At 28.7% G+C, this 24784-nt stretch overlaps 4 protein-coding genes across 6 annotated transcripts; 2 read left to right on the forward strand and 2 right to left on the reverse strand.

Annotated features, from left to right (window-relative positions):
• Positions 1-8104: 8104 nt before the first annotated feature.
• LOC101249173 (uncharacterized) lies at positions 8105-9867 on the reverse strand. 3 transcript variants are annotated; one of them, XM_019213783.2, is made up of 2 exons: positions 9111-9867; positions 8105-8746 (listed from the first exon to the last, which is right to left on the reverse strand). In XM_019213783.2, exons 1-2 carry the CDS (start codon positions 9865-9867, stop codon positions 8358-8360), a joined length of 1146 nt encoding a protein of 381 aa, XP_019069328.2. In that variant the 3' UTR covers positions 8105-8357. The 3 variants fall into 3 exon arrangements, with proteins under 3 accessions (XP_019069328.2, XP_019069327.2, XP_010321178.2); XM_019213782.3 differs by having other exon boundaries at positions 8105-8791; XM_010322876.3 differs by having other exon boundaries at positions 8105-8794.
• Positions 9868-11756: 1889 nt separating this feature from the next.
• Positions 11757-12598, reverse strand: LOC101249727 (nodulin-related protein 2). Its single transcript, XM_004239026.4, has one exon. The coding sequence runs from the start codon at positions 12473-12475 to the stop codon at positions 11918-11920; it is 558 nt and encodes a 185-aa protein (XP_004239074.2). The 5' UTR covers positions 12476-12598; the 3' UTR covers positions 11757-11917.
• A 4331-nt stretch (positions 12599-16929) lies between these two features.
• On the forward strand, positions 16930-20705 carry LOC101250015 (uncharacterized). The gene is made up of 5 exons (XM_004239027.5): positions 16930-17893; positions 18899-19031; positions 19732-19856; positions 19965-20111; positions 20297-20705. The coding sequence occupies exons 1-5, from the start codon at positions 17714-17716 to the stop codon at positions 20429-20431; spliced, it is 720 nt and encodes a 239-aa protein (XP_004239075.1). The 5' UTR covers positions 16930-17713; the 3' UTR covers positions 20432-20705.
• Positions 20706-21505: 800 nt separating this feature from the next.
• Positions 21506-23044, forward strand: LOC101250301 (uncharacterized). The gene is made up of 4 exons (XM_004239028.4): positions 21506-21838; positions 22234-22323; positions 22403-22499; positions 22671-23044. Exons 1-4 carry the CDS (start codon positions 21643-21645, stop codon positions 22807-22809), a joined length of 522 nt encoding a protein of 173 aa, XP_004239076.2. The 5' UTR covers positions 21506-21642; the 3' UTR covers positions 22810-23044.
• The last annotated feature ends 1740 nt before the right edge of the window (positions 23045-24784 follow it).

Here is a 24784-nt window from a genome sequence, read left to right on the forward strand (position 1 = left end):
TCACTAACAATTTGAAAGGTATTCTCTGTGTTTGCATTACTTTTTGATTCAAGCTGATAAAATGCAATCTCCTTAAGTGAAGGTTCGATGTTTTTGAATTTTAACTGCACACAAAAATATTTATAATTAAAAATTATATTGAAATACAACAAAATATATACTAATTGACAATTAAAATATGTTAAATTACCGGATTGCCGTTATCACTGAACATTCCTTCCATGAGGAATTCATAATGTATTCTGCTGTTTCTAGTCATCCAATTGACGATTCTGGGTATACGATTGCTCTTCTTTACAGCAATATTCGAATCAACCGCAGAACAACATTCATATATCCAAATTTGCATGGATAGAGGCATACCATCAATTCTATAATACTTGTTACGCTTTTGAGCAATTTGTAGAAAACATCTTTCCCCGAAGGGTATTCATGGTACCGGCCGCTCTCAACTAGATCAAAATGTATCCTTGGAATTGATGAGCTCTTCTTCTCGCCGGAATATATGAACGTACAAATAAAATACAGAATAGCGAATTTAACAGCATCATCATCATTGCCACCCCAAACCTTTTTTTTATACTTACTGATCAAATCCACTTTTGTAACAATACTTTTACCCTCAAAATACTGATTGATTAATCTATTTGGCTTCCTTGTATCAAATAGAAAATCATCTTTATTACCAAAACACTTCAAACCAGTAATGATAGCAAATTCTTTGATACCAAAACGGAGCGTGGTATGATTTATATGAAACAACAATTCATCAGTGGAACTGTCCTCTAATTCACATACCATGAAACACCTAAACATTTGTGGTTGCGCTCCACACACGTGCATTTTTGTATATGCTCCAAAACATGTATCTTTAAAATGATTGAATTGGGTCGCTGTAAGCTTCGCCTTCAAATCTGTGACTATGTTATGGTTCACATAAACTTGCATGCGTGGTGGTTTAATTGGGCGAGCCAATACATGGAATCTGATACACTGTAATTATAAAACATGTATCTTTAAATAAACTTTCTTGTTATATACTCAACGTAACCTTTGTTGTTCGACTTTCATTACATTATAACACAATATACATCACTATAACATGCAACCTGCATACATTACATCAACCTGTATACATTACATCACTGCCTACATTCACTCAAAAAATATCTCATACAAGATGTATCCACTTATGTACTTTTTACAAAATTAAATGCATGTATATATCTACACTACAGTTACCACCATTGAACAACATAAATACTATATCATAATCAAAAACTATATTCATTTAAGTAAATTTTACAAATTAAAGTACACTGCATGTACATATGCAAAAATTATTCAAAAAAATAAAAAAAAATAAAAAATGTACATACCTTTAATTCTTCACTGACTTCGTCTTGTTCTTCATTAACTGCATGTTCTCCGATCATGTCGGAAACTACATTTTTTAGTTTCCTCCTCTTGTAACAATTTTTTTGAATCACTTTCACCGTTGACCCTGCTTTTCTTTTTTAAGATGTCCTTACTATTTCATCTTTCGACTTCTTATGTAATTCCATAGCAGCAGTATATCCTGAAATTTGTGTTTTAATCTGAGTTATACCAAGGTCAAAAGATGGTATTTCAACCATGTTATGTAATGTATATTTTGTACCTCTTGTGATTATCCTTGTGGTATTTCGTTTAGACATAACAACCCAGATCCTAAAAAATAAAAAACAAATAAATATTAAACAACATAAATATTTCCGAAAATCAAGCAATGTTGCGTATTTGATTTGAAAAAATAAAACCTAATTTCGTGAAAGCTTGATAGAGATCTAATTGATTAAGAATTTTATGGTAACTTTGATTTTGGGAGGATTTTGGATATAATTTTGAAGCTGTAAAATTGGTTTCTTAGAAAATGACTATCCTAGAAATAAGATTTTAAGAGATAAGTAGTAAGCTGAAAAAAGGTATTTTGGATTTAACATAAAAATAGCCTATTTAATTGAAGCTAGGCGTGAGGCTGAAAATTTTTTCCTTGGAATTGACGTGAAAATAGCTTCATTAATTGAAGCTAGGCGTGCTGTAGTACTATAGCTATGGTTTCTTGGAAAAAGACTAGAAATCATATTTTTGGTAGGATTTATGACATAAAGTAAAAAGCTGAAAATAGATTCTCTGTAGTACTAATTATGTGCTGTAACTACATAAATGGAGGCGTGCATGCAAAATTATGGAAGGAATACAACCATAATTATTATAGAAAGAATAAAAAACGTTAAAATAGGAACATAATTAATTACGTGAGTAATACTAATTAATATAGGAGTATATTAAAGAGAGAGAAACGGGAGGCGTGAAAATTTGCTAATTAATACTTATTTGCTATTTATTAATTAAATATAGTCATAAAATAAAAATTTATGGAAGTATAGCTATATTATTTTAATATAAAATATAGTTTGCCATTTTATGTAGTTTTTCCTATAATATATCGATATTATATGAATAATGTATATTTATTTTTATGAATAGGTTAAAAAGAATAAAATGTAAAATCTTTTTTTATTCTTTGTTTTGTCGTGACGCACATCCAATCACCATTATCATAAGCACCTTTCGATTAAGGCTTTATTTGGGTTTGAATTTTAATCTTTCGAATTTACGAGTACGTTTGATTTTTAGGTCTGAATTTGAACCATTCAGATTCAGCTCATTAAATACATTTATTTTATTTTTAAAAAAATCTCTTAATGATCTGAAGAGGTCTAGATGAATCAGATTTGTAGGAGAGTCTTAACAACATTCAGATTTATTTAATAAGTTACTTCCTTTCGTTTCACAAAGAATGACCTAGTTTGACTTGACACAAAGTTAAGAGTACAAAAAAAAATTTATTTTGTGGTCCTAAATTAAAGTTAGGTTTAGAAGTACAAAATTGTCCTTTGATCTTGTGACCTTAAACATGCCACGTGGAAAACCGATTTTAAAATGTTACCAAAAAAATAAAGAGGTCATTCTTTTTGAAACAGACTAAAAAGAAAAGGAGGTCATTCTTTTTTAAACGGATGAAATATCAAATAATAACATCGCTTCTCTACTTTAAACGTGCTTTTTTATCTCATAACTAGAAATTTTCTTTCTCTCTTTTCTCAATCAAACACCATTTTTTCCCTCTTGAATTGGTAAGTTTTGATAAATACTTTCAAGTTTTTTTTATATTAATAATTTTCTTGTATTGCCAATGTCAAGAACACTATTAGTGTATTGCTGTTTATCAAGGTTTTTGAATGAAAAAGATTGTACTCCAAATCATGATTATTAAAACTTTTAAAAATTAGTTTTAATCAAAAGTGATATATTTTGTTAAACTGAAATTTTTATTATATTTTATTAACTTCACATGCACATTCAGATATTGAAAACAAAAAACATTAATTATTTAGTGTTCAGACTTAAACCAGAGACCACATCTTAATAATTCAGATGTGTATTCAGATCAAAACACCTGAATCTTAATGCAAATATTAAAATTCAAATGTGTATTCAGATTCAGACCTCTTAATCTTAATGGAAACAAATGAGGCCTTAAGAAGATTAGAAAATATCTTTTCGTCACATCTTTATATTATAAATAGATGATTTATTATCATTCATTTATCATGTCACAATCATCTTATGATGCGATAAGCATATGATGATGTGATATTTAAATATGGCAAAAGAACTTTTTAATCTTGCTTGAACTTTCTTAAGATAGAAAAATGAATTATGAGGTCGTAGACAAATATATTTTCAATACTAAATTCTATAAATAAACTGATAAAGTATTTATTCACGGATTGTTAGAGTTTTCATAGTTGCATAACATTTTTATGGTTGGGTTGGTTACTTGATATGAATTCTTTTCATTTAAATGGTTGTATGTGTATGTAAATATTGCATAACTAATGTATAATCATGTATATATCATCATATATTATTATAAGCATGAAGCTCAAAACTTAAAAGTTGAATTACCATTTTATCCTTTACTTAAATATTTTTTCTATCTTTTAAAATATAAAAGTATTTTTAATAAATAATTAGATAATAAACATTAAAGTAATAAAAATATAATGAAAGATAAATAGTCATTCAAATAAATGAAGTTCAAACATTTCAAAATATCTCTTATTTAATTTTAAGTTAAAGAATTTGAAGAGTTCCATTGATAAAATTATATACATGATTTTTCCAACAAAATACATTATTTTGATGTCTTTGACAATAGCATGTGAATTGATTTATGTCACAAAATTCTTCTTCAATTTTTTCATGTTTCTTTTGATCAATAAATTTTAGACATATATGTATTTAGATAGAACTAATATTACATGTTTTGTTTCATTCTTTTCATCGAAAATTTATGTTTTTAACGTAACAGGTGGTAAATAATTCTAGAGAATTTTTCATTTGGACAAAAAGTCTGCTCAACATTCATGAGGTAAAACAAACCTACTTGTGTGAGAAAGAATATGTATGTTGTTTTGTTAATTTATTGACAGTAAATTCTTGGAGAATATAGTATCTGAATTATAATTTAATCATTTCAGTGCATTCGATGCATTCTTCAAGAAGGTTAAAGGCGTCATGGACATTTATTTGTTGTTTGGTAAGTATTATTTTTCATTTCAATGTTGCATATTTTTACTTAGTTCATGGTTTGTTACATTCAATTTTTCGGTTGAAGGAAGGTAAATTGACTACTTTTTCTTGAATAATGGCAATGAAAAAGAAAATAAAAATTTTCATTTACATGTCTGATGTACAAATCTTCTTTTAAAGATTATGTTTGTTATAACAAGTTGATTATCATGTAGTGAACACTCTAGGTTATTGGATAAGAGAATTGAATAATTCATGTAATTAGTTTTTTCTCATAATTAAATCTACAAAAATCAGCATGCATTATATTTAATGTGCTTTTTAAGAATTTATAAATAATTTACTACTTGTTTGAAAATAAAATCATGGTGTGATTTCATATTTGTAAATAAATACCCCTAATAACGAAAGAAGAGGAAGTGTTGAAGAAGAAAAACGGTATTGCTTAATATTTTTATATTCTGCAACTTTATATTTTTATTGATTAAATTTAGAACTTATTATTTTATTTATTCTATCTAGAAAAAAAATATTTGGATAAAAAATCTCATAGATTCTTTATACTCATTTTAAGGAGTATATACTCCTTTTAATTTTTAAACATAATTAATAATCTTTATACCTTTTTAAAAAAAACGTGTATTGACTGATATAGGCAAACAAGCGGAGGGCTAATCTAGAAATTATTATTATTTTTATTATAAATGAGAAGATCTTAACTTTAAAATAGGATTATGATTCTACTCATTTACTAATTTAAATATTATTAAAGAAATAATTAATAAAATATTACTTAAATAATACTTATGTGGTATTTCCATTATGTTTCTAGGTAGGATTAATTAAAGAAATGTTTAATTTGTTTTTTATTCTAAAATAGAGTTCGGTAGATGAAGTGTTCCGTAACAACAAAAGACAGTAAATTATATTCGAAATATCCTTTAACATTAAAGAACAAAAATGTCCTTTGAATTACCATACATCTTAATATGGCACATATTTAGATTTTAGTAAGAAACTTTACATATTTCCAACTTTAAACAATCTAATTCTCATAGACGTTATGTATATCATCAATTTTTAAATGACTTTTACAATTCCAAACTTGTAACTATAATATCAAAAAAATTATCTTCAAAATCACTTTATATTAATGTATACATTTAGTTATTCCGATGTATAACTGTTGATGAATGATTATTGGTGAATGTAATTACACTGATACATTGTTCAACACAATTACTTTTTGTTGATGCATACGCTTTGTTATTCTAATGTATAATTATTGATGGATAATTGTTGATGAATGTAATTGTTCATCACATATGCAATAAAAAAGAGATAAATCTGTTTATACTTTTGTTAGTTGTTGAAGAAGTTCTCTATTCTTATAAACTAGAACTATTTCTCTCTTTATTTTTTGTTATTTAAATGTTTTAGAATTCATTAGCTATTTTATTGTTTTTAGTCTACTCTATTTCATTTTATTTTCGAATTCATTAGCTAATTTGGTGTTACACTCTTTCTCTTTTGATTACTTAATTTATGAATAACTATTTATATATTTTGTAATTGTATTTAAATAATTTACGAATATTTATACTAAGTAGCGTGTAATACAAATACATTTTCTATTCTAAAATTTAATTTTTTAAGTATATATATATTTTATAATAATTACAAGGGACAAACATGCAACGCACGTTTTCAAAATCTAGTAACGCATAAATATGTATCAATGCTGTACATTTATTTATATACGTTATTATATAATATTGATATTGCAGTTGCTCGTCTTTCTCGACAACTTCATTAGAAATGCAAAATGATGAATACCACCCACTAACATGACCGTAAAAAGTATAATAATTTTTCTAAGGCATTATTAAATTAAGGGAAAAGGGTCAAATATGCCCCTAATCTATTCAAAAAGGTCTAGATATATCCTCCGTTTAAAGTTTGGCACACTCATGCCCTCGCCGTTCAACTTTTGGTCCAAATATGCCCTTATGGGCGTTAGTTGTCATGTTGGACATATCCAACTCATTTTTCATTTCTTTAAATGTCACATGGCATTGTCATGTCATTTTGACCTTTTAACATAACATTTATATGAAAATGAAAAGATATTCGAACTCATAAACACCTAATCCGACCCATAAATCAGCTCCTTTTAAATTCACTATCCAACCCATTTTTAACAATTTAATTTAATTTTTATTATTGCGATAAATTCCGAAAATGAGTATTGATTAATAAAAATATGAAAAAAAAATATAAAATTTACGTCAAATATTCACAAACAAATATAGTAACCTTAAATCTAACATTTCAATTTTTTAAATTTTTTTTATTTTTTGATAAATCTTGAAAATGAGTAATTGATTAATAAAAAAATATAAATTAATGCCAAAAGTTCACAAATAAATATAGTATTATTTCATTCAACAATTTTTTAAAATTTTTTATATTTTCCGGAAAATCCCGGAAATGAGTAATTTTTTAATAAAAAAAATAAAATATGAAAACAAAATAAAAAATACACGTCAAAATTCACAAATAAATATAGTAAACTTAAATTCAATAATTTCAAAAAAAAATTATTTTATATTTTTCATATTTTCCTATTTTTTATTTGTGAATTTTTTGCATAATTTTTATATTTTTTCATTTTTTTTTGTTAAGAAACTCATTTTTGGGATTTTTCGAAAAAATTTAAAATTAAAAAAAAATTGTTGAATTTAAGGTTACTGTATTTATTTTTTAATTTTGCCGTTAATTTTATATTTTTTTCATACTTTTTATTAATCAATTACTCATTTCGGGATTTATCGAAAAAATAAATTTTTAAAGAAAAATATTCAAATTGAATTTAAGGTTACTATAATTATTTATGAATTTTTGGTGTTACTTTTATACTTATTTCATATTTTTCTACTTTTTTTATTAATCAATTATTCATTTTCGAAATTTATTGAAAAAAATTAAAACTAAACAAAATTGTTGAAAATTGGTTGGATAATTTATTTAAAAGGAGATTGATTTATCTGTCGGATTAGGTGTTTATGAGTCTGAATATCTTTCCATTTTCATATAAATGTTATGTGGTAATGTCAAAATGACATGTCAATTCCATGTGGCATTTAAATAAATGAAAAATGAGTTGGATATGTCCAACATGACAACTAACGCCTATAAGGGCATATTTGCACCAAAAGTTGGATGGCGAGCGCATCAGCGAACCAAACTTTAAACGGATGGTATATCTAGACCTTTTTTAATTGTTTAGGGGCATATTTGACCCTTTTCCCTTAAATTAATTATATTTAAAGAGTGATATATTATAATATACGATTAATTTATTTATTTTTTTATTAAAAAACTATGTCAAATTAATTAGAACAATAAAAATAAGAAAAAATAAGGCACGTTACTTTTAAAGTTTCTATAACAAAAAAAAATATGAATCAAATAAAAATTATATATATTCTACTAATTGACAAGTACATTAATAGTATTTGCATGGCAACTGATAGCCACACTGTACATGTTACCATTATTACAGTTCAAATCAAACTATAGCTAAAACTCAAACTTTAGCAAAGAAATGAAAACAAAAGAATTGATCAAAACAGATCATGATATTCTATGTTACAATTAGTCTATACTTCTTTTTTATTATTACGATAACAATAATAACGTATCCAGTATAATCTCTACTTGAAAAAACTTCCAGCCATCTTGAGATAATCTGTTTTGTTCCCATCTTCGTCGTGTTTGTTGGGGCTACGGTCGTCTGAATCTTTCTTAAACAAACCTTGAGCCATTTTCATGACCCCACCTCCGGAATCTCCATCGGCCTTTGGACTTCCATTACCACCGTCGGACTTTTTATTGAGAAATCCTTGTGCTTTTTTTATGTATTCACCATAACCCCCTCCAGAGCGACTATCATCTTCATCATGGCCATGCCCAACAGGTTTTTTCTTCGCTATTCCTTCACTTTCACCACGTCCAGATCTCGGATCATCATCGTCTTCTTTGGAACGTTCACGACCACCGGATTGTTTCTGAGGCATTTCTTTACCTTTCATCGTGTGCTCATCTCCGGAATGATCATCACCAACTTGTTTCTTAGGCATCCCTCTACCTACTGTAACATGATATCATCAAAAATATATATATGGTAACCATATCATCTGTAACAACTTTCTCTTGAAAAATGTGGTTTCTATTTTTAAAGTTAAACTATAAAAATTTTGATTAATTTTTCATCATATTAATATGTAAATAATTGTATTTTTCATCTAGTTTTAGAATATCTAATTTTTTTGTTTAAAATATCAAATTGATGTAATCTAGTTTTGAAAATTAGGCAGATTGACTTTCGATAAGCGCAACCGTATAAATAATTTCGGACAAAGGGAGTAAGCTTTTAATATAACAATGACATAAATATACATACTCACCTTCCTCACGATCATGACTTTGATTGTCACCGGATGGTTTCTTTGATGGCATCTTCTTCTCTTTCGTGGCGTGCTCATCATCATGATCATCATCATCTCTTGTATTGCCACGTGGGTGAGACTCCGATGAGTTCTTGTGCTCCGCATTACTAGAAGTGCTCTTTTTGGATGCAGCACCAGTACCACTACCAGATTCAGCATCAGCACCAGTACCAATACCAGATTTGTTGGGTTTTGAATTCTTAAGCTCGTATCCATGAAGATAATCCTCGGCTTGTCCGATGTACTTACCGATTCCATCATCTCCTAGTTTGCCGTAATGGGAAGCGGCTGCAAGGATGTCGGCGGCGGCTCCGGCAAGCTTTCCGGTGTCCAATTCTTCTTTTGGCTTACCCTCGCCGCCGCCGCCTAATTGGGATTGTGCAGCTGCAGCGACCAACTTCGCGCTGGCCATTAGCTCAGAGGTTGTTGGCTGTTTGTGCTCATTTGGATTTTGAGCACCGGTGCCTGCCGCCGCCTTACCGCCACCACGTCCGGCGCCAGCGGGCCTCTCGTCGTCACCTTCGCTGTCCGACCGGCCACCACCTCGACCGCCGCCACCGCCAGACTTGCCGGCAGTTTTTCTTTGTGGGTGGTCATCGGAATCATCCACGTCATCATGATGTTTTGTTCTTTCACTGCGATTGGGAGTTTCTTTTTCATCATCTTTATCTTTGGAATTAAGAAATTCTTTTCCTTTAGCAAAAAGAGCATCCATAATTTTTTTTTTGTTTTAGATAGTTAATAAGAAAATTAGTATAGTATTATTACAAATTGAAGCAATTAAAATGTGATTCAAATAAATAAAATTGGTGAATGTGAATTATTTATATGAGAGCTTTAGAGATTTTTACTGAAAAAATGAGAAGTTACACAAAAGTTTCGTAATTTTATAGGTGTAGAGTAAAATTTATACAAGTGAACAACGATTATTTTCCGCATATCACTAATATCCCTTCCTCAAATAAAAAGAATAAAAAATGAATTATCTCACAATTAATATTAATTAGTATACATTGAAACGTTAGTCAATAATATATTTTCATTTCTTTCTTAAATTCTATAGAAAATTAAATTATATTTCTTTTATTTCTCACTTAGTATTTCGTATTTATATTAAAATTTAATTAAATTTAAATTTGTGTTAATTTTTTTTTATATAATTAAATTATATTAAGTAAATTATGACCTAAGAAGTACGATTAGAAGACTTGTATAAAAATAGACCAAGAAAAAAGAAAATAGAAAGTTTAATTGAAGGGCTAATATAGAAAGAACGTGTTTAAGTCGCTGCCTAACACTTTCTATAAATAAACCAAACAGTATTTTTATGGAAAGCTTTCCAATGATAAATCATTATTTTCAAGGCTAACTTTTGCTTTTGTTATTATTAATATATTATTTTAGATAAAATTAGATTAAAAATTTATAATTTTATACCCTTTTTTAAGATAAAAAGGGTGTATAAATATTTGAGATGTAATTTAAACTAGTTCAAATATGTTATGTAGATGAATAATTGATTTGTAAACATATTTAATTTAATTATAATATAGAGAGATAACGATATATATAGAGTGATGATTAAATTATTTTTATAGTATAAAAAAGAATTAAATAAAACCTTTTCTATTTAAAAGATAAAAGAATATTGAGATGGATGTATAGATATATTAGAAGCAATTTAGAAATAAAAATATTCAAAATAAAGTATAAGTAATATTTATAGTGAGTAAAATTAAAAGAAAAAAATTAAAATGATTTTAACGTATAAAAAGAAAGATATATAAATACTTCAATAAAATATGTGAGAATTAGATGTAATACAATAGGATCGAGGAAAGACAAATATAGATGAAAGAATAAGCTTAAATAAAATAAATAATGATAAACAATCAATAAATAGTTAAAATTTATCTTATGACTAACTTGTTCAAATATTTAGCTTGATGATGGTACAGAGCCTCCTACATATGTTTAGGTGATCACTTTTTATTATTCAAGAGTATAATATTAGGTGGGTCGAAAGTTTATTAAAAATAAAGAAGAATATTTTAATTTTAGTTAAAATTAAATTTTATAAAAAACTTTTATCTTGCTATTAATTAATATATTTTTTGTGTTGTGATTTTTTTTATTTTTTGAAAGTCAAATAATTTAATTTTTAATTGGATATTTATGAATGAAATATTTAAATTTTCGAAATAAATTTATATATTTATAAACTACATAAAAAGTACTATAAGTCATAGTAATTGATAATTCAAAATGCTAAAACGATATGTGAAAAACATACGATCAAAAATAAACTTGTTTAAATTTCGAAATACAAAAAATGTCGAAAAAATAAGATAGAGGGAGTAGTATATTTTAAAAGTATATATATTTATTCAATTTATAATTATGCAATATCTTTTATATCCCACATAAATATGTACATATCTTAAAATACACTAAATATAAGTAACAATTTTTTTCAAATTTTAATATCGTCATAACATTTTCAATCAAAACGCATAATATATATGAGATATTTTTCTCTCAAAAATAAGATTAATCTTTGTTCTTGACTTATATCCCAGAAGCAACGAAGATAACACTAATAAATTCAAACAAACACAAATTTCACTGAAATACACACAACTTACATACATATTACATAAACCCAACTCCGGCGCCGGCGCCGGCAGTGAACAGTGGCAAATTAAGAAAAAAAAACTGAAATATAACATCAGCCATAATTTTAAAAAAAGTTAATTAAACTCTAATTACTTCTTGCTTAAGAAATCACCAGCCATCTTAAGATAATCAGCTCCTTCACTCTTTTTTTCCTCCTCCTTATCTCCTTCAACAACCGGCGCCGGCGCCGGATCCGATTCCGGTGCAGGCGCTGGTGCTTTTGCTTCTTCAGCAACCAGTGCGGCGGCCGGAGCCTTATCGCCACCGTACTGGTGGAGATAAGTTTGGGCCTTCTCAACGTACTGTCCAATTCCTTGAGTTTCGTCTAATTTTCCGTATTTCTGTGCAGCGTCGAGCACATCGGCTGCTGCTTCAGCCACTTTTTTGTTATCGATTTTTTCGGAATCTTTGTTGAATTGACTCTGAGCAGCATCTGCTAACACTTTAGCACTGGCGAAAAGCTCTGTTGTCGAACCTGATTCCTCGCCGGCTTTTTTGGAATCGTCGCCGGCTCCGGCGCTCTTAGCCAACGATGACAGAAAATTCATGATTTTTTTGTGAAGAAGAAGATTGAATTGTGTATATGAGAGATGATTTGAATAGTAAGGAGGCTGTATATATAGAGTCTCTTCTGGCACGTACCTCATTTGTTCTGATTGATTCGAAAGTTTTCTAAAAAGTTATTTGATATTTTTTGTATTTTAATATTTAAATAAGTTTATTTTTTATTTTAAATTTTTTATAAATTATTTTAATATTTTAAATTATCAATTATAGTGACTTATAATTTTTTTTTACGTAGTTTACAAATATATAAATTTTATTTTAAAATATTCAAAAATTCATATGCAAATGTTCTCAAAAAAACAAAAAATAACACATAAAATGAGACAGAGGAAGTATTAATTTTATTTTTAATTATTAGTAGCTTTAGAAAAACATTTTACTTGATTAATTAAATTTAATGCACCATGAATCTTTTATTATGAGTAAACACGCAATTCTATAATTTTCATCAAGTTTAGGGATTATTGAGAGTTTCATGTTTTTATAAAAATTTGAAATCATTTGTTATATCGTATGGTAAATCGAAGAGTATATCCTAATTAAGTATCAAAGTATTTTTAAGACTGTTACTAATTTAGAAAGGACAACTTTCACATATAGCAAATAAAAAATTAATATTTGTATGCTATAACAAAGTTTGCACAATTGCGCTCCATAGCAAACATAGAAGTTGTATAATTCGCTATACATATACAGTTGAAGCAAATTGTATAAAAAGAAGTGTATAAAATAAGAAAGAGAAAGACACTTGGGCAGAGAACTGTATAAAAACGAAGTGTATAAAACGAATTGTATTATTATAAGTGTATAGAACGATAATATACAATTTGAATTTGTATAAAATGAGAAAGAGAAAAAGACAAAAAAGATTGACAAAGAATATACAATTGAATCAAATTGTATAAAACGAGAAACAGAGAAATTTGATACAATCTAAGAATTGTATAAAACGAGAAAGAGAGAAAGGCAAAAGAAACCGAGCAGGAGAGTACTTTTATTGTATAATTATAAGTATATAGGCCGAAAGTATATGTACTTGCATGTTATATACAATTTTCTCACGCTTTATACAAACAGAACTCAATTTATACATTTCGCTTCTATTTGTATAAGTGAGAAAGGCGAAGGTGGCAAGCAAGATTTGGGAGAGTGGCGAGCGAGATCTTGAAGAGGGGAGAGAGGGGAACAAAAATATATGTATTTATACAATTTTCTCTGCTTTATACAATTAGAAACAATTTTTATACACTTGTGTTTGTATAAAAAGTGAAGAAGCGAGCGAGAGATTGGAGGAGAGTAGCGAACGAGATATTTAAGAGAGAGACACCTGACAATTTTTGTAAACATTTGCTAGGGAGCACAATTAAATTAAACTCCAGCTACTTTATTTATTTTAAGTTATTAATTTGCTATTATACAATTTTTCTATTTAGAAACGAAACTAATAATTAACGAGTGGATAATAAATAGTGAAGATATTTTTTTTGGGCTTTAATGGCGAGGTGGTGTGAACTGTTTGAACGTGTCTAATGGGCCCCACTTTTATGGAGGGCCCATCAAACGTGATCGATCCAAATCAAGAGAGGTGTCGGCCACACACATTATACGCGATTTTTTCTCAAATAATTAAATTGCTTTCAACTACTAATAAAGTACTATCAAATTAAAGCTTATGATAGTAATTAATGTTCATTAAAAACCATTTAATTGTCTATCCAACTACACTTCAAGTCTACAACTACTCCCAAATTACTTTTACGCCCCTGTCTAATCATAATATATCTCGCGTAATTTTATAAGTCGCAAGAAAAATATATAAACAATTTTGGTATTTATTATAATGTTATCTAATTATTTATTTGATAAAATTTTAAGATAGAGATTAAATCTGTATATATCTTAGTCTTTACAAATTTTACTTATAAACTATGCAAAATATATCATTTTATTCAATATATATATATTATAAACTAATACTCTTTCCGTTTATAATTGTTTGTCAGGGTAAAATCATACACATTCTTAAAAAAAAAATTTAATATAAGGTGTAATTTGATTAATATAACTTTAGTATATCAAAAATTTATATAACTTTTTAATTGAATTATATTAATCAACAATAAAATCGAAAAAAATTAATTATTTCTTAACTATTTAAATTGATAATCCAAATAACTATTTAAATTGATAATCCAAATAATTGTGGACGAAAAAAATAATACATCGAGTGATAACATGGCACGACAAGAAATCAAATGTGATGCTGGTGAAAAGGAACTCGAGAGGACAAAGAATTAAAGATTTATATATATTAAATTTCTGTCGGCAGAATAATTAAAACGATGCTACAAATTTTGGCTACTGCTTTAAATTATAACATCATGCATAACTAATGACGATTATGATTCAATGGATAGGATTTATCCCGTACTTTACCTTTGTTAAAGATTTTTTTTTTTTAATTATCGATTGATTTTATTTTAGGTAATATAGAATGAGAGATACGGTGGAAAATAAAGATATTATTCATTAGTGTTTGGTCATAAATTTTTAAATATGTTTGCTAAATATTATTTGAGTGAAGATTTGGGTGAAATTTCACCATGTGTTTGGTCATAGGATTTGGAAAATATATTTAACCTTTTTAGAAAAATATGATTTATACCCATAAGTTTTAAAACTTTCAAAACTGACTATAAGTTTGCATTACAAGTCAACTGGATGTTCGTTACAACAATAACAAATAGTGTCCATCACACCATTTGGAGTGAGTGCAACAAACATCATTCCATACATTATGAAGTAGACTAAACACGTGATTTTGTTACCTTGAGCTGATTTTTCATCATTTTCATCAACAATCATATCATTATTTAATATTCACTAAATATTTCATCACTATTTTAGTGTTCATGTAAATAATTAGGTAATACAACGCAAACAATTACTATAGAGAGTGTTTTTGTAAAAGATAAAAGATTGAGGTAAAAAAATAATTTTTAAAAGATTCCATATAATGAGATTTGACCCAAAAACTAAAAAAAACTAGTATTTAAAAATTTAAAATATTTATCAAATAATAACAAATTATATAAACAAACATTATTTGCTAAATTTTCCTCCAAATATTATTTAAAAAATCTATGGCCAAACGGACCCTTTATTGTGACACAATGACCCATAGTTATTGCTTTGCAAGGTTTCCCCATCATTTAGGATACATTATCTCAATTTTGACTCCATAAATGAAGGATTTGAAAAGAAAAAAAAGTAGGAAACTCCTCATTATTGTGTTGTTTGAGTTTGACTGAATTTTTTTTTTATAAAAAATAATTTAGAAAATAGTATAAATTAAATAAGTCATATATCTATGTGATTATATACTATAGGGAATAGGTACGAGTGTCTCTTAGATTATGATCCAAATCTCAAACACATCTTAATTAAATTAAGATTTTATTATCCTCTTGAACGCTTTTTTTTTAAAAAAAATTTTATACACATTTTTAACTTATGTGATATTCAAGTATCTTTCACGCGGTTCAATTGTGTAAAGTCATGAAATGTGTCACGTAGGTCAAAAGCTGCATAAAATTATATATAAAATGAGTTCAAGGATAATAAGAACTTAACTTATTTAAGAGTGTTTCTGAAATTCAATCATAGTCTAAGAATACTTATACCTTCTAAAGTCTAAGGATTTTAGGATCTCGTATTGTCGTACTTTATTTTTCAATCTTTTCTTTATGGGGCAATAATAAGTATTACTACATAACACTATTATAAATATCAACTTTGCTAAATGACATTTTTAAAATTGGGGATGAACAACTTGCTAATGTCGAGTCACAAGTCACTCCTTCAATACAAAAAGGATGTGGCCCCGACTTAAAAAGGGAACGTAAATAAGTTATCGTTTGAATTATAATTATTAACGATATAGCTTATATAATAGTGATTCATAGTAATAATACGATTAAAAAAAGAAGATAGTGAAATTAATGAGATACGAGAGAGAGGAGAGATACTAGATATATAGAATGTATTCAATATAGATTGTATCAACGAATACATATTGAAATAACTATATTTGATACATACATGTTGTTAGAGGAAAGAGGGAGATGAACATGATTTGGAAGAGATATTATGTGATTTTTTATTGATGGAGATTCGAATGAACCTGTTTCGATCCATTATATTTTGTATTAATCCAGTTATTTAATAGTCATTATGTTATATATCGTTCTACAAATACTTAAATTGGATGAGAATTAAGTAAAACCAACTAACATATCAATAGAAACTTTAGCTACTTGTAAAATACGTTAATTTTTCTTAATTTCGTTTCTTTATTATAACGTTTGTTTAATAAGCTGATAATTAGGAAACTGCTAGGAATATTAAACTATAGGTTATATATGACAACATAGTATCCAAAATATTCTCATTTGTGTTGATAGAATGACCACATTGTGATGCTCTGATTTGTTCACAAAAAACATTATAAATAAATGCCAATTTAGGTTGATATATTCACATTATTAATATGAATGATGATGAGCAATGGTGAATCCCCAGAGGAGTGTGCCTGGAAACACAGGTGCATTTTGGTCTTTTTTTGAAAAAATTGCGGACCAAAGTACACTTGTGTTCTCAGGTCACCCCTTTGGGATCACCTTGTTTTTTTTTAATCGTATTTTAATTTTATAGAATGATAGTTATTACTTAAATACATTCGTTTTATCATTTATAGATTGTAAAATTTTTTACTCTTTTATGATCGTCCTTAAATATTACTTGATTGATTAAAATATTATCACTGTGATACTAAAATTTTCAAAGTTTCTTATACTTAATTATAATCTATTCATCAAATAGCTCAGTAAGAAAAAGATATGTAGAATACAATTACTCATTTGCTGAGCTAGTTAAAAGTAAGACGTATTGATGTATTCTGTATTTATTTTTATTGAAAAATCATTGAAGAATTAATTTTCGTTAACTCTAACACCAACAACGAGTTGATGGAAGTTTTTTTTTTTTATTTTCAATTATTGTTTAACAAATTTATTCATCGATATTTGAAGAAATTCTATTTATTTGTTTTTGTTCATTTGCGAACGATACGTTACGTGAAGCGCAGTTCGATGCACTAAAAGGGGCCGATTAGAAAGAAGGAGCGTAAATTCCCATATTACCCTCCATTTCATCTCAAAACTATACATCGGCAAATTCAGAGTCTTCAGTTTCAAAACCCCACCGGCGCCAGCTAAAACCCTACTGATACCCTACCGTCCGTACAAATCCCGGCGTAAATGGAACCGGAAAAATCCTCAGCTCAAATCAAAGACAAAGATTTGTTCAAAGCCGCTGAATCTGGTGATTCATCGCTCTTCAAATCACTTCCTGAAGAACAACTCCTCAAATCCCTCTCTCTCCGTAATGAAGATGATCGTTCTCTCCTTCACGTTGCCGTCTCTTTCGGACACTCTGAGGTAATTTCAGCGAAAACGAGTAAAAATTGTGCTTCGTGTAACTCCTTCCGCGAAAAATTATACCGTATATACAATGTTAAAATTATTTTTATGTATATAGAGTAGATGTTGAATTCCCTTGGATCGGGATTTTGTAGTTAAAGATTGGTGGAGCTCAGGTTGCGAGAATTAGTTTTGATGCGAATTCAATTGTTGGTATGTTAATCTTTTTGAGATAAATTTTAATATTTTTGAAATTAGGATTCTCCTGGTATCCTACATGTTTGATGTTTTTCCTGTCCAAGATTCCAACTTTGTGAACTTTAACTAGAAATAAGATCAAACGAAGTGTAATCAAAGTCGGATCGAAAGGAAAATAACAACAACAAAATAGCAAGATAAATGAAGCAAATTGTAGTAGTTAAAGGGTGGGATTGAAATGCATCTTTCTTCTCTAAATAATGGTGGCAGTGAGTGAGTCTGTGCGCACGCTAAAACTAATCCTCTTTTTTAAAAATGTTATCATATTCTATGTTTCTCGGACTCTTCAAAAATGTTGTAGTTTGCGTGTCAGATCCTTCAAACTTAGTATACTCTTGGAGGATCCAATAAGGGTGCAATAACACTTTTGGAGAGTCCGAGTAACATAGATCATATTACCAGTTGATAACTAGAATTGTAACTTAAATGTACTTTTGTTTAGTAAAAGATGAATTAGTCTAAGCCATATCTAGTTCTGGAGTTAGTCGAATCGACTTTCAACAAGGGGAAATGTTTAAAAAAATATCTTCGGTTAAAAGGGGTGCGTGTGTGTGTGTGCAAATCACATTATTTTCAACATTTGGTAAATCATAGGAAAGGATTTTTATGTTTGATTCTCCAAATAGCAATGGAGTCGAACAAATTGGGGAGGGAGAGAGAGGGCGTACAAACTTTATCTAATTCCTGAATGTGATGTTTATAATGTTGAATATTGGTTTGACATAATAACTTTGTGAAATTTGGGTTTTTGTGATGGCATATTAGGTGGTGAAGATTCTTGCAGCTGCTGATCCGTCAGTGAGTGGTATAAATAGTGGTGATGAAGAAGGTTGGGTGCCGTTGCATTCTGCCGCAAGCAGTGGTAATGTGGAAATTGTGGAGATTTTGCTTAGCAGAGGTGAGTAGTATAACAATTTGTTGTGTTGAACGTTTTATCTATGTCATATAAAGATTTCATCTTTACAAACTTCATCAAAAAGATTCTATCTTTACCAAACTGGAAACGATATGTCAAAATGAAAGTAAAAAATCCAAAAGATCTCTATGCATTTAAGAGAACAGTTTTCTATAGAATTATCAGCCTTTTGGAGTTTAATTAATTTGTGTGCAATAATTCCACTGACTTGTGGATTTCAAGGAGCAGAAGAAATTGATTGATGTGCTAAACACATATGATCGTGGATGTACAGTTAAAAATATAGCATTACTGAATTTTCTCTATGTTCATTGCTATATCATCATTTGCTCTGTTATACTCAATGGACGAGGTAGTAGTAGATCGAGCTGGCCATTACTTATAAAAGCTATTGGACATCAATGGTATTGTGTTTTAATTTATATACAAATCTTTTGCATTTTGCCTACCTGACATTGCAGTGGTCAGCCATTTAGTAATCAAATGATTCACAACGGAAACTGAATTGTAATAATTTGTGTTTTTGTGCCTGTCCACCTACGCATTCGTGTATTTCACTAACCTGTGAAAGTGTACCGGCTTTTGTCAGCATTGTTTAGAGAGCTTCAATGAATTCAGTTCACTCATTTTAATAGTTGAGCCATGAATTTGTGATGGCAAATGTTAATATATTTGTAAATAGGGGCTGATGTAAATCTGAAAAATGATGGTGGCCGCACTGCTCTTCATTATGCTGCTAGCAAGGGTCAAGTGAAAATAGCTGAACTTTTGATTTCACGTGGTGCTAAGATCAATGCAAAAGACAAGGCTTGTAATCTTATGCTTTGGACTACTCATCTCCTTGAAAAGCTTATTATATTTGATAGTTAGGGTGTTCATAATTTCTTGCTGTTGGTTTATTAATATGTGATATAGGTAGGATGCACCCCATTGCATCGTGCAGCTAGCACGGGGAACTCTCAGCTGTGTGAACTATTAGTTGAGGAAGGCGCTGAAGTTGATGAAGTTGACAAGGCAGGGGAAACACCTCTGATGACTGCTGTTGTATGCGGCAATAAAGAGGTACATAAATCTTGTTCATGAGCTATATAGATCGAAAGGACCATAAATATCTTACAAGTGAACAGTTCACAGATCCCACCCCTCTTTTTTTTTCTTGTGTGTTTGTGAGATAAGGAGATTGTCTTTTCTTGAACACTCATTCTGGGACAAAACAGCAACACATTGTGATTATGTTTACTCGACAGGTAGCTTTGCTCCTCATAAGACATGGAGCAGATGTTGACATTGAGGACAAGGAAGGGTACACTGTTCTTGGTCGAGCTTCTAATGATCTTCGTCCAGTATTAGTCGATGCTGCAAAGATGATGCTCGAAGGATAAACTCCACGACCTCATGATAGCTCATCAGAAAACGCAAGCCAACTCTGTAAATGTTCAACCTGAAGCGTGCTCAACTAGACACATACCGATGAATATTCTGGAACTATTTAGTTGTAGGGCAGAAGACCTAAATGTTGTACTTAACTCTTGGTGATGCTCCTTTAGTTATGACAAGTGCATCCATTTTAGAAAATCTTGATAATTGACTCAAACTTTTGTATCGAAAGATATTTAAATTTATTTAAACAAGAGTCAACATTAAATAACAACAAAATAGCGAGTAAATGATATAAAGGTTGCTAATATATAGTGTAACCATTTTGGTCATGTTTATCCCGTGTTAGTAGAGAGACTATTTCTGGCAGACTCCGACTCAAGGAAAAATGAGCCAAGGAAATAGGGTAAATTGTATATAATGACAAATTAATAAATTAAATTAGATATTATAATCACACTTCAATCCAATTATACCTGGTAGCATACTGTTTGCCAATCACCTCTTTCCCTCAAACTCTCACACGCTACTCTCCCTCTCTCGCTCCATCTCTTACTCGCTCCCTTTCACTTTTATACAAACACAAGTGTATAAAATGTGTTTCTGTTTGTATAAAGCGAGAAAAAAATTGTGTATATATATATATTTTCGTTCCCCTCTCTCCCCTCTCCCAGATCTTGCTCGCCTCTATCGCTTATACAAACGAAAACAAACTGTATAAATTGCATTTCTGTTTGTACAAAGTAAAACAAAGTAAGAGAAACTTATACATACAATTGTATATACATATATCTTCATCCTATTCACTTATAATTATACAATACAAATATTTTCCTGCCAATTTTTTTTTCTTTCTCGTTTTATACATACACAAATTATACAATTGATTTGTATACTATTGCTTTCTTTTGAATATGCATAGCGAATTATACAATTAATTTCTTTGTATATATATAGTAAATTATACATATATATATTTGCTATGGAGCGCAATTATACAAACTTTGCTATAATATACATTTTGTTTGGTATATGTGAAACTTTGCTATAATATACAAATTGTCCAACTAACAAATGATGGCCCAAAGCCCAACAAGATAACTAACACTTCCATTTGGTTGAAATTGAATGATGGCCATTTGTTTTCTTGTGCTTCCCTATCTTCTTCTTCTACTACTACTTTTTGGTCTAGTGGAAGCAGAGCAAAAGCAGAATTATGACTATGGCTACTCCTATTTCTCCAATGAAGCAATTCCCTTCAACTGCTCTTCAACCATTCCCATCAATCTTTCAAAGAAAACCAGTACTAATCTCTTCACTTAGAAAAACTCCTCATCTTTTCTCTTATTCATCTCCCAAGTCATTCGTTCCGCTTTCTGCTTGCCTTGCTGTTCTTCTATGGTCCTCTCCTGGTAATGTTATCTTGATCAATCTTTTTTACTTTGCCCCTTTAGCCTTTTCTTATGTTTGTTTACATAGTCTTGATGTTATATGTATTGAGCTATGACTATAGAAGCGGATCTAGAATTTGAATTTCAGGACGTAACATAAGCATATACATTTTGTCCATTCAAGAGGAGTATTATTCTCTTTGATCCATCGTCGTGTAAGTGAGGAATGTCAGTCATCATAGTCTCAACTTAAAACTATTAGTTTTTTCGTCGAACTTGTGTATTCAAGGGATATAGAGGGTTCATATTCATTAGGAAATGATAAACTGTTTTGTTTATCTAATTTAGTTTCAATACAATTTATTCGTTTTCAATGTTTAGATACTAATAAAGATGTCATTCTGTTCCAATTGCAGCTAATGCTGGATTTCTTTCGGGTTATACTGGTATAGAATCAGTTCCTGGCCCTGAATTACCTAAGATTGAGTTTCTTAATCGTTGGAACGGTATTATCTCAAACTAACATTGTAAATAAAACTCCGCTAACATTTTGCAGTAAGATCATGATATGCTCTTTTGTTGCAGATAATAATCAGAAAAAGTATGCAGAACTCGATGAAAAATTCAAAGAGTCGCCTTTGCTCAAACAGTTACTCGAAAAATCCAAGCAAAATAAAGAGAAGTAAGTTTTCTTTCATCTCGAATGATTAGCTTTTGAATACACACACACGAGATATCATTTCTGTAGTATGATTTTTCGACGATTGATGATGCACTTTCATATGTTGTACTTTTTGTAATCACATCGATCAAGTACCAACCAAATGGTAATTTTTCGTGTTTTTTTTTTCAGGAACAAAAGGTCAATTGAAGACAAGTATTGTTTACGCGGAGCTGAATGGGGAGTTGGGGATTGCTCAACAGCAGGAATGACACCAGAAGACAGAGATAGCTTCATTGCCATGTTGAAGCACAAGGCTGGTGTAGAATGAACGCGCAATTATGTACTACTCTTTATCGATGATGCTGGTTTCAATTTCCGAATGCAGAGAGTGAAGATTGAAGCGTAATGCTGAAAATTCGCGATAGGAGACGGGGAGTTTGATTGAGCCTTATAACCTGTTAGTATTAGCATAAGCACAAGAACATGTCAAAAGGGACATTTCTTCTATTGTTCTATAGCTTGTAAATACATTGCACTAGTAAATTATGAGCTTGAGAGTGGCATATTGATATCACGAAAAGCGTCTGATATACCGTCAACTTTTTCATTTAGAGGTGATATACTCTTAAGTGGCTCATATACTCCTACTCCTACCATTACAAAAAAAATAGCTCGTATATACCCAATCGTTATAGAAATGGCTAGCATATACATGTACAGTAAAAAAAGTAAAAAAAAATCATTTTGAATTTAGTAAACAAAATATTTTTACTTTCATTCTTTAGTGTAAAAATAAGAGAAATGAAAAGAAAAGACTGTGTCTAGAAAAAAGATTTAAAAGTTTTTTTTTTATTGCTATATAGTTATCTAATCTTTATATCTATTAAAAAAAATATTTAGAGCATTTATAATAAATTTTATGAGAAAATAAGTGGAAGAAATTAATTTGACCATCAAAATAATAAATTGAAAATAGTTAATGAATAAAAATAATCAAAAGGAAAAACAAAAACTTGCGAGAAGGATCTATATACCCTTTATATGAATTGTTCTTCTTCTTTTTTTTTTTTAAGTAAAAATTTTAAAATTATTTTTTTACGGTAAAATATATATAATCTCTTAATAATAAAATCGTGAAATATTATAGTAAATATTTTTTGTTTTACATTTTAGCAGCGAAAGAAGAGAGGGAAAATAGTTACATATGAATAAAGCATAAAACTCAATTATGAAATGTGATTTATAAACAATATCAATACCTTTACCTATATTAGCATTCGTATTATTACTACATTGTTATCTAAATTTTATATATATGTGTTTTTATTTAAAACTTATTTATAATTTATTTATGAAAATAACAACGTTTAAGACGAGAATATTTATTTTATTGGTGTTACGTGTATGATTGTTTGTGGCAATTGTTGGTGATCACTGTTTCCTTTACCAATATTAATACTCTTATTATAATAATAATAACTATGGGTGATCACTTCTTAAATAAAAAATACGATTCAAATAAAAAAATATACCCTAAATTGAATTATTTTTTCTAAAAAATAAAAAATTTGAAAAATTATTCTCACGGTAAAGTATATATAAACTCTAAATGACAAAATTACAAAATATTATAAGTTAATATTTTTATTTCACATTTTAATCACGAAGATTTTTAATCGAATAACGCATAAAGCGCAACGATTTATGAAGAACATTAGTACTGGAGTTTCGTACCTTCTCCTTTACCAATATTAAATAATAATAATAATAATAATAATAATAACAACAACAACTAGGGGTGGTCATGTTATAGATAAAAAAATTGATTTAAATAGAAAAATCGAACCAAATCGATTTTATTTGTGTTTAATTATAAATTTTTAAAAATAAATAGTATCTGATTTGAGTTTAAATTTGTTTAGGTAATAAAAGAAAATAATTAAATCGAATATGCTATTTATGAAAAACATCTTATTACAATAAGGATGATAAGTAAGATTGGTCACTGTTTAGATTAAAATCGATTCAAATTGATTAAGTAAATCAATTTTATTTGGATTTGATTTGATTTGGTTTTAAATTGTAGAAAATTTTTAGTATTTGGGTTGATTTCGTTTATGTTAAGAAGAACTGAATCGAATCGGATCAAATCAAACATTTATATATTATTATTATTATTATTATTATTATTATTATTATTATTATTATTATGTACTCTTTATAGATATTGCTAGTTTCAATATTAAATGTAAATGGATGATGCAAAGAGTGAAGATTGAATCGTAATGACATTAAAAGCTTTT

The sequence above is a fragment of the Solanum lycopersicum genome, chromosome 5, assembly GCF_036512215.1.
Source record: "Solanum lycopersicum chromosome 5, SLM_r2.1".
NCBI classification, from domain to species: Eukaryota; Viridiplantae; Streptophyta; class Magnoliopsida; order Solanales; family Solanaceae; genus Solanum; species Solanum lycopersicum.

Coding starts and splice junctions, on each gene's coding strand:
- LOC101249173 (XM_010322876.3), bottom strand. CDS start 9,867: ATGGATGCTCTTTTTGCTAAAGGAAAAGAATTTCTTAATTCCAAAGAT. Junction 8,795..9,110: donor AAGTCATGATCGTGAGGAAG/GTGAGTATGTAT, acceptor ATCATGTTACAG/TAGGTAGAGGGATGCCTAAG.
- LOC101249727 (XM_004239026.4), bottom strand. CDS start 12,475: ATGAGGTACGTGCCAGAAGAGACTCTATATATACAGCCTCCTTACTAT.
- LOC101250015 (XM_004239027.5), top strand. CDS start 17,714: ATGGAACCGGAAAAATCCTCAGCTCAAATCAAAGACAAAGATTTGTTC. Junction 19,032..19,731: donor GGAGATTTTGCTTAGCAGAG/GTGAGTAGTATA, acceptor ATTTGTAAATAG/GGGCTGATGTAAATCTGAAA. Junction 19,857..19,964: donor AGATCAATGCAAAAGACAAG/GCTTGTAATCTT, acceptor TATGTGATATAG/GTAGGATGCACCCCATTGCA.
- LOC101250301 (XM_004239028.4), top strand. CDS start 21,643: ATGACTATGGCTACTCCTATTTCTCCAATGAAGCAATTCCCTTCAACT. Junction 21,839..22,233: donor TCTTCTATGGTCCTCTCCTG/GTAATGTTATCT, acceptor TTCCAATTGCAG/CTAATGCTGGATTTCTTTCG. Junction 22,500..22,670: donor TCCAAGCAAAATAAAGAGAA/GTAAGTTTTCTT, acceptor TTTTTTTTTCAG/GAACAAAAGGTCAATTGAAG.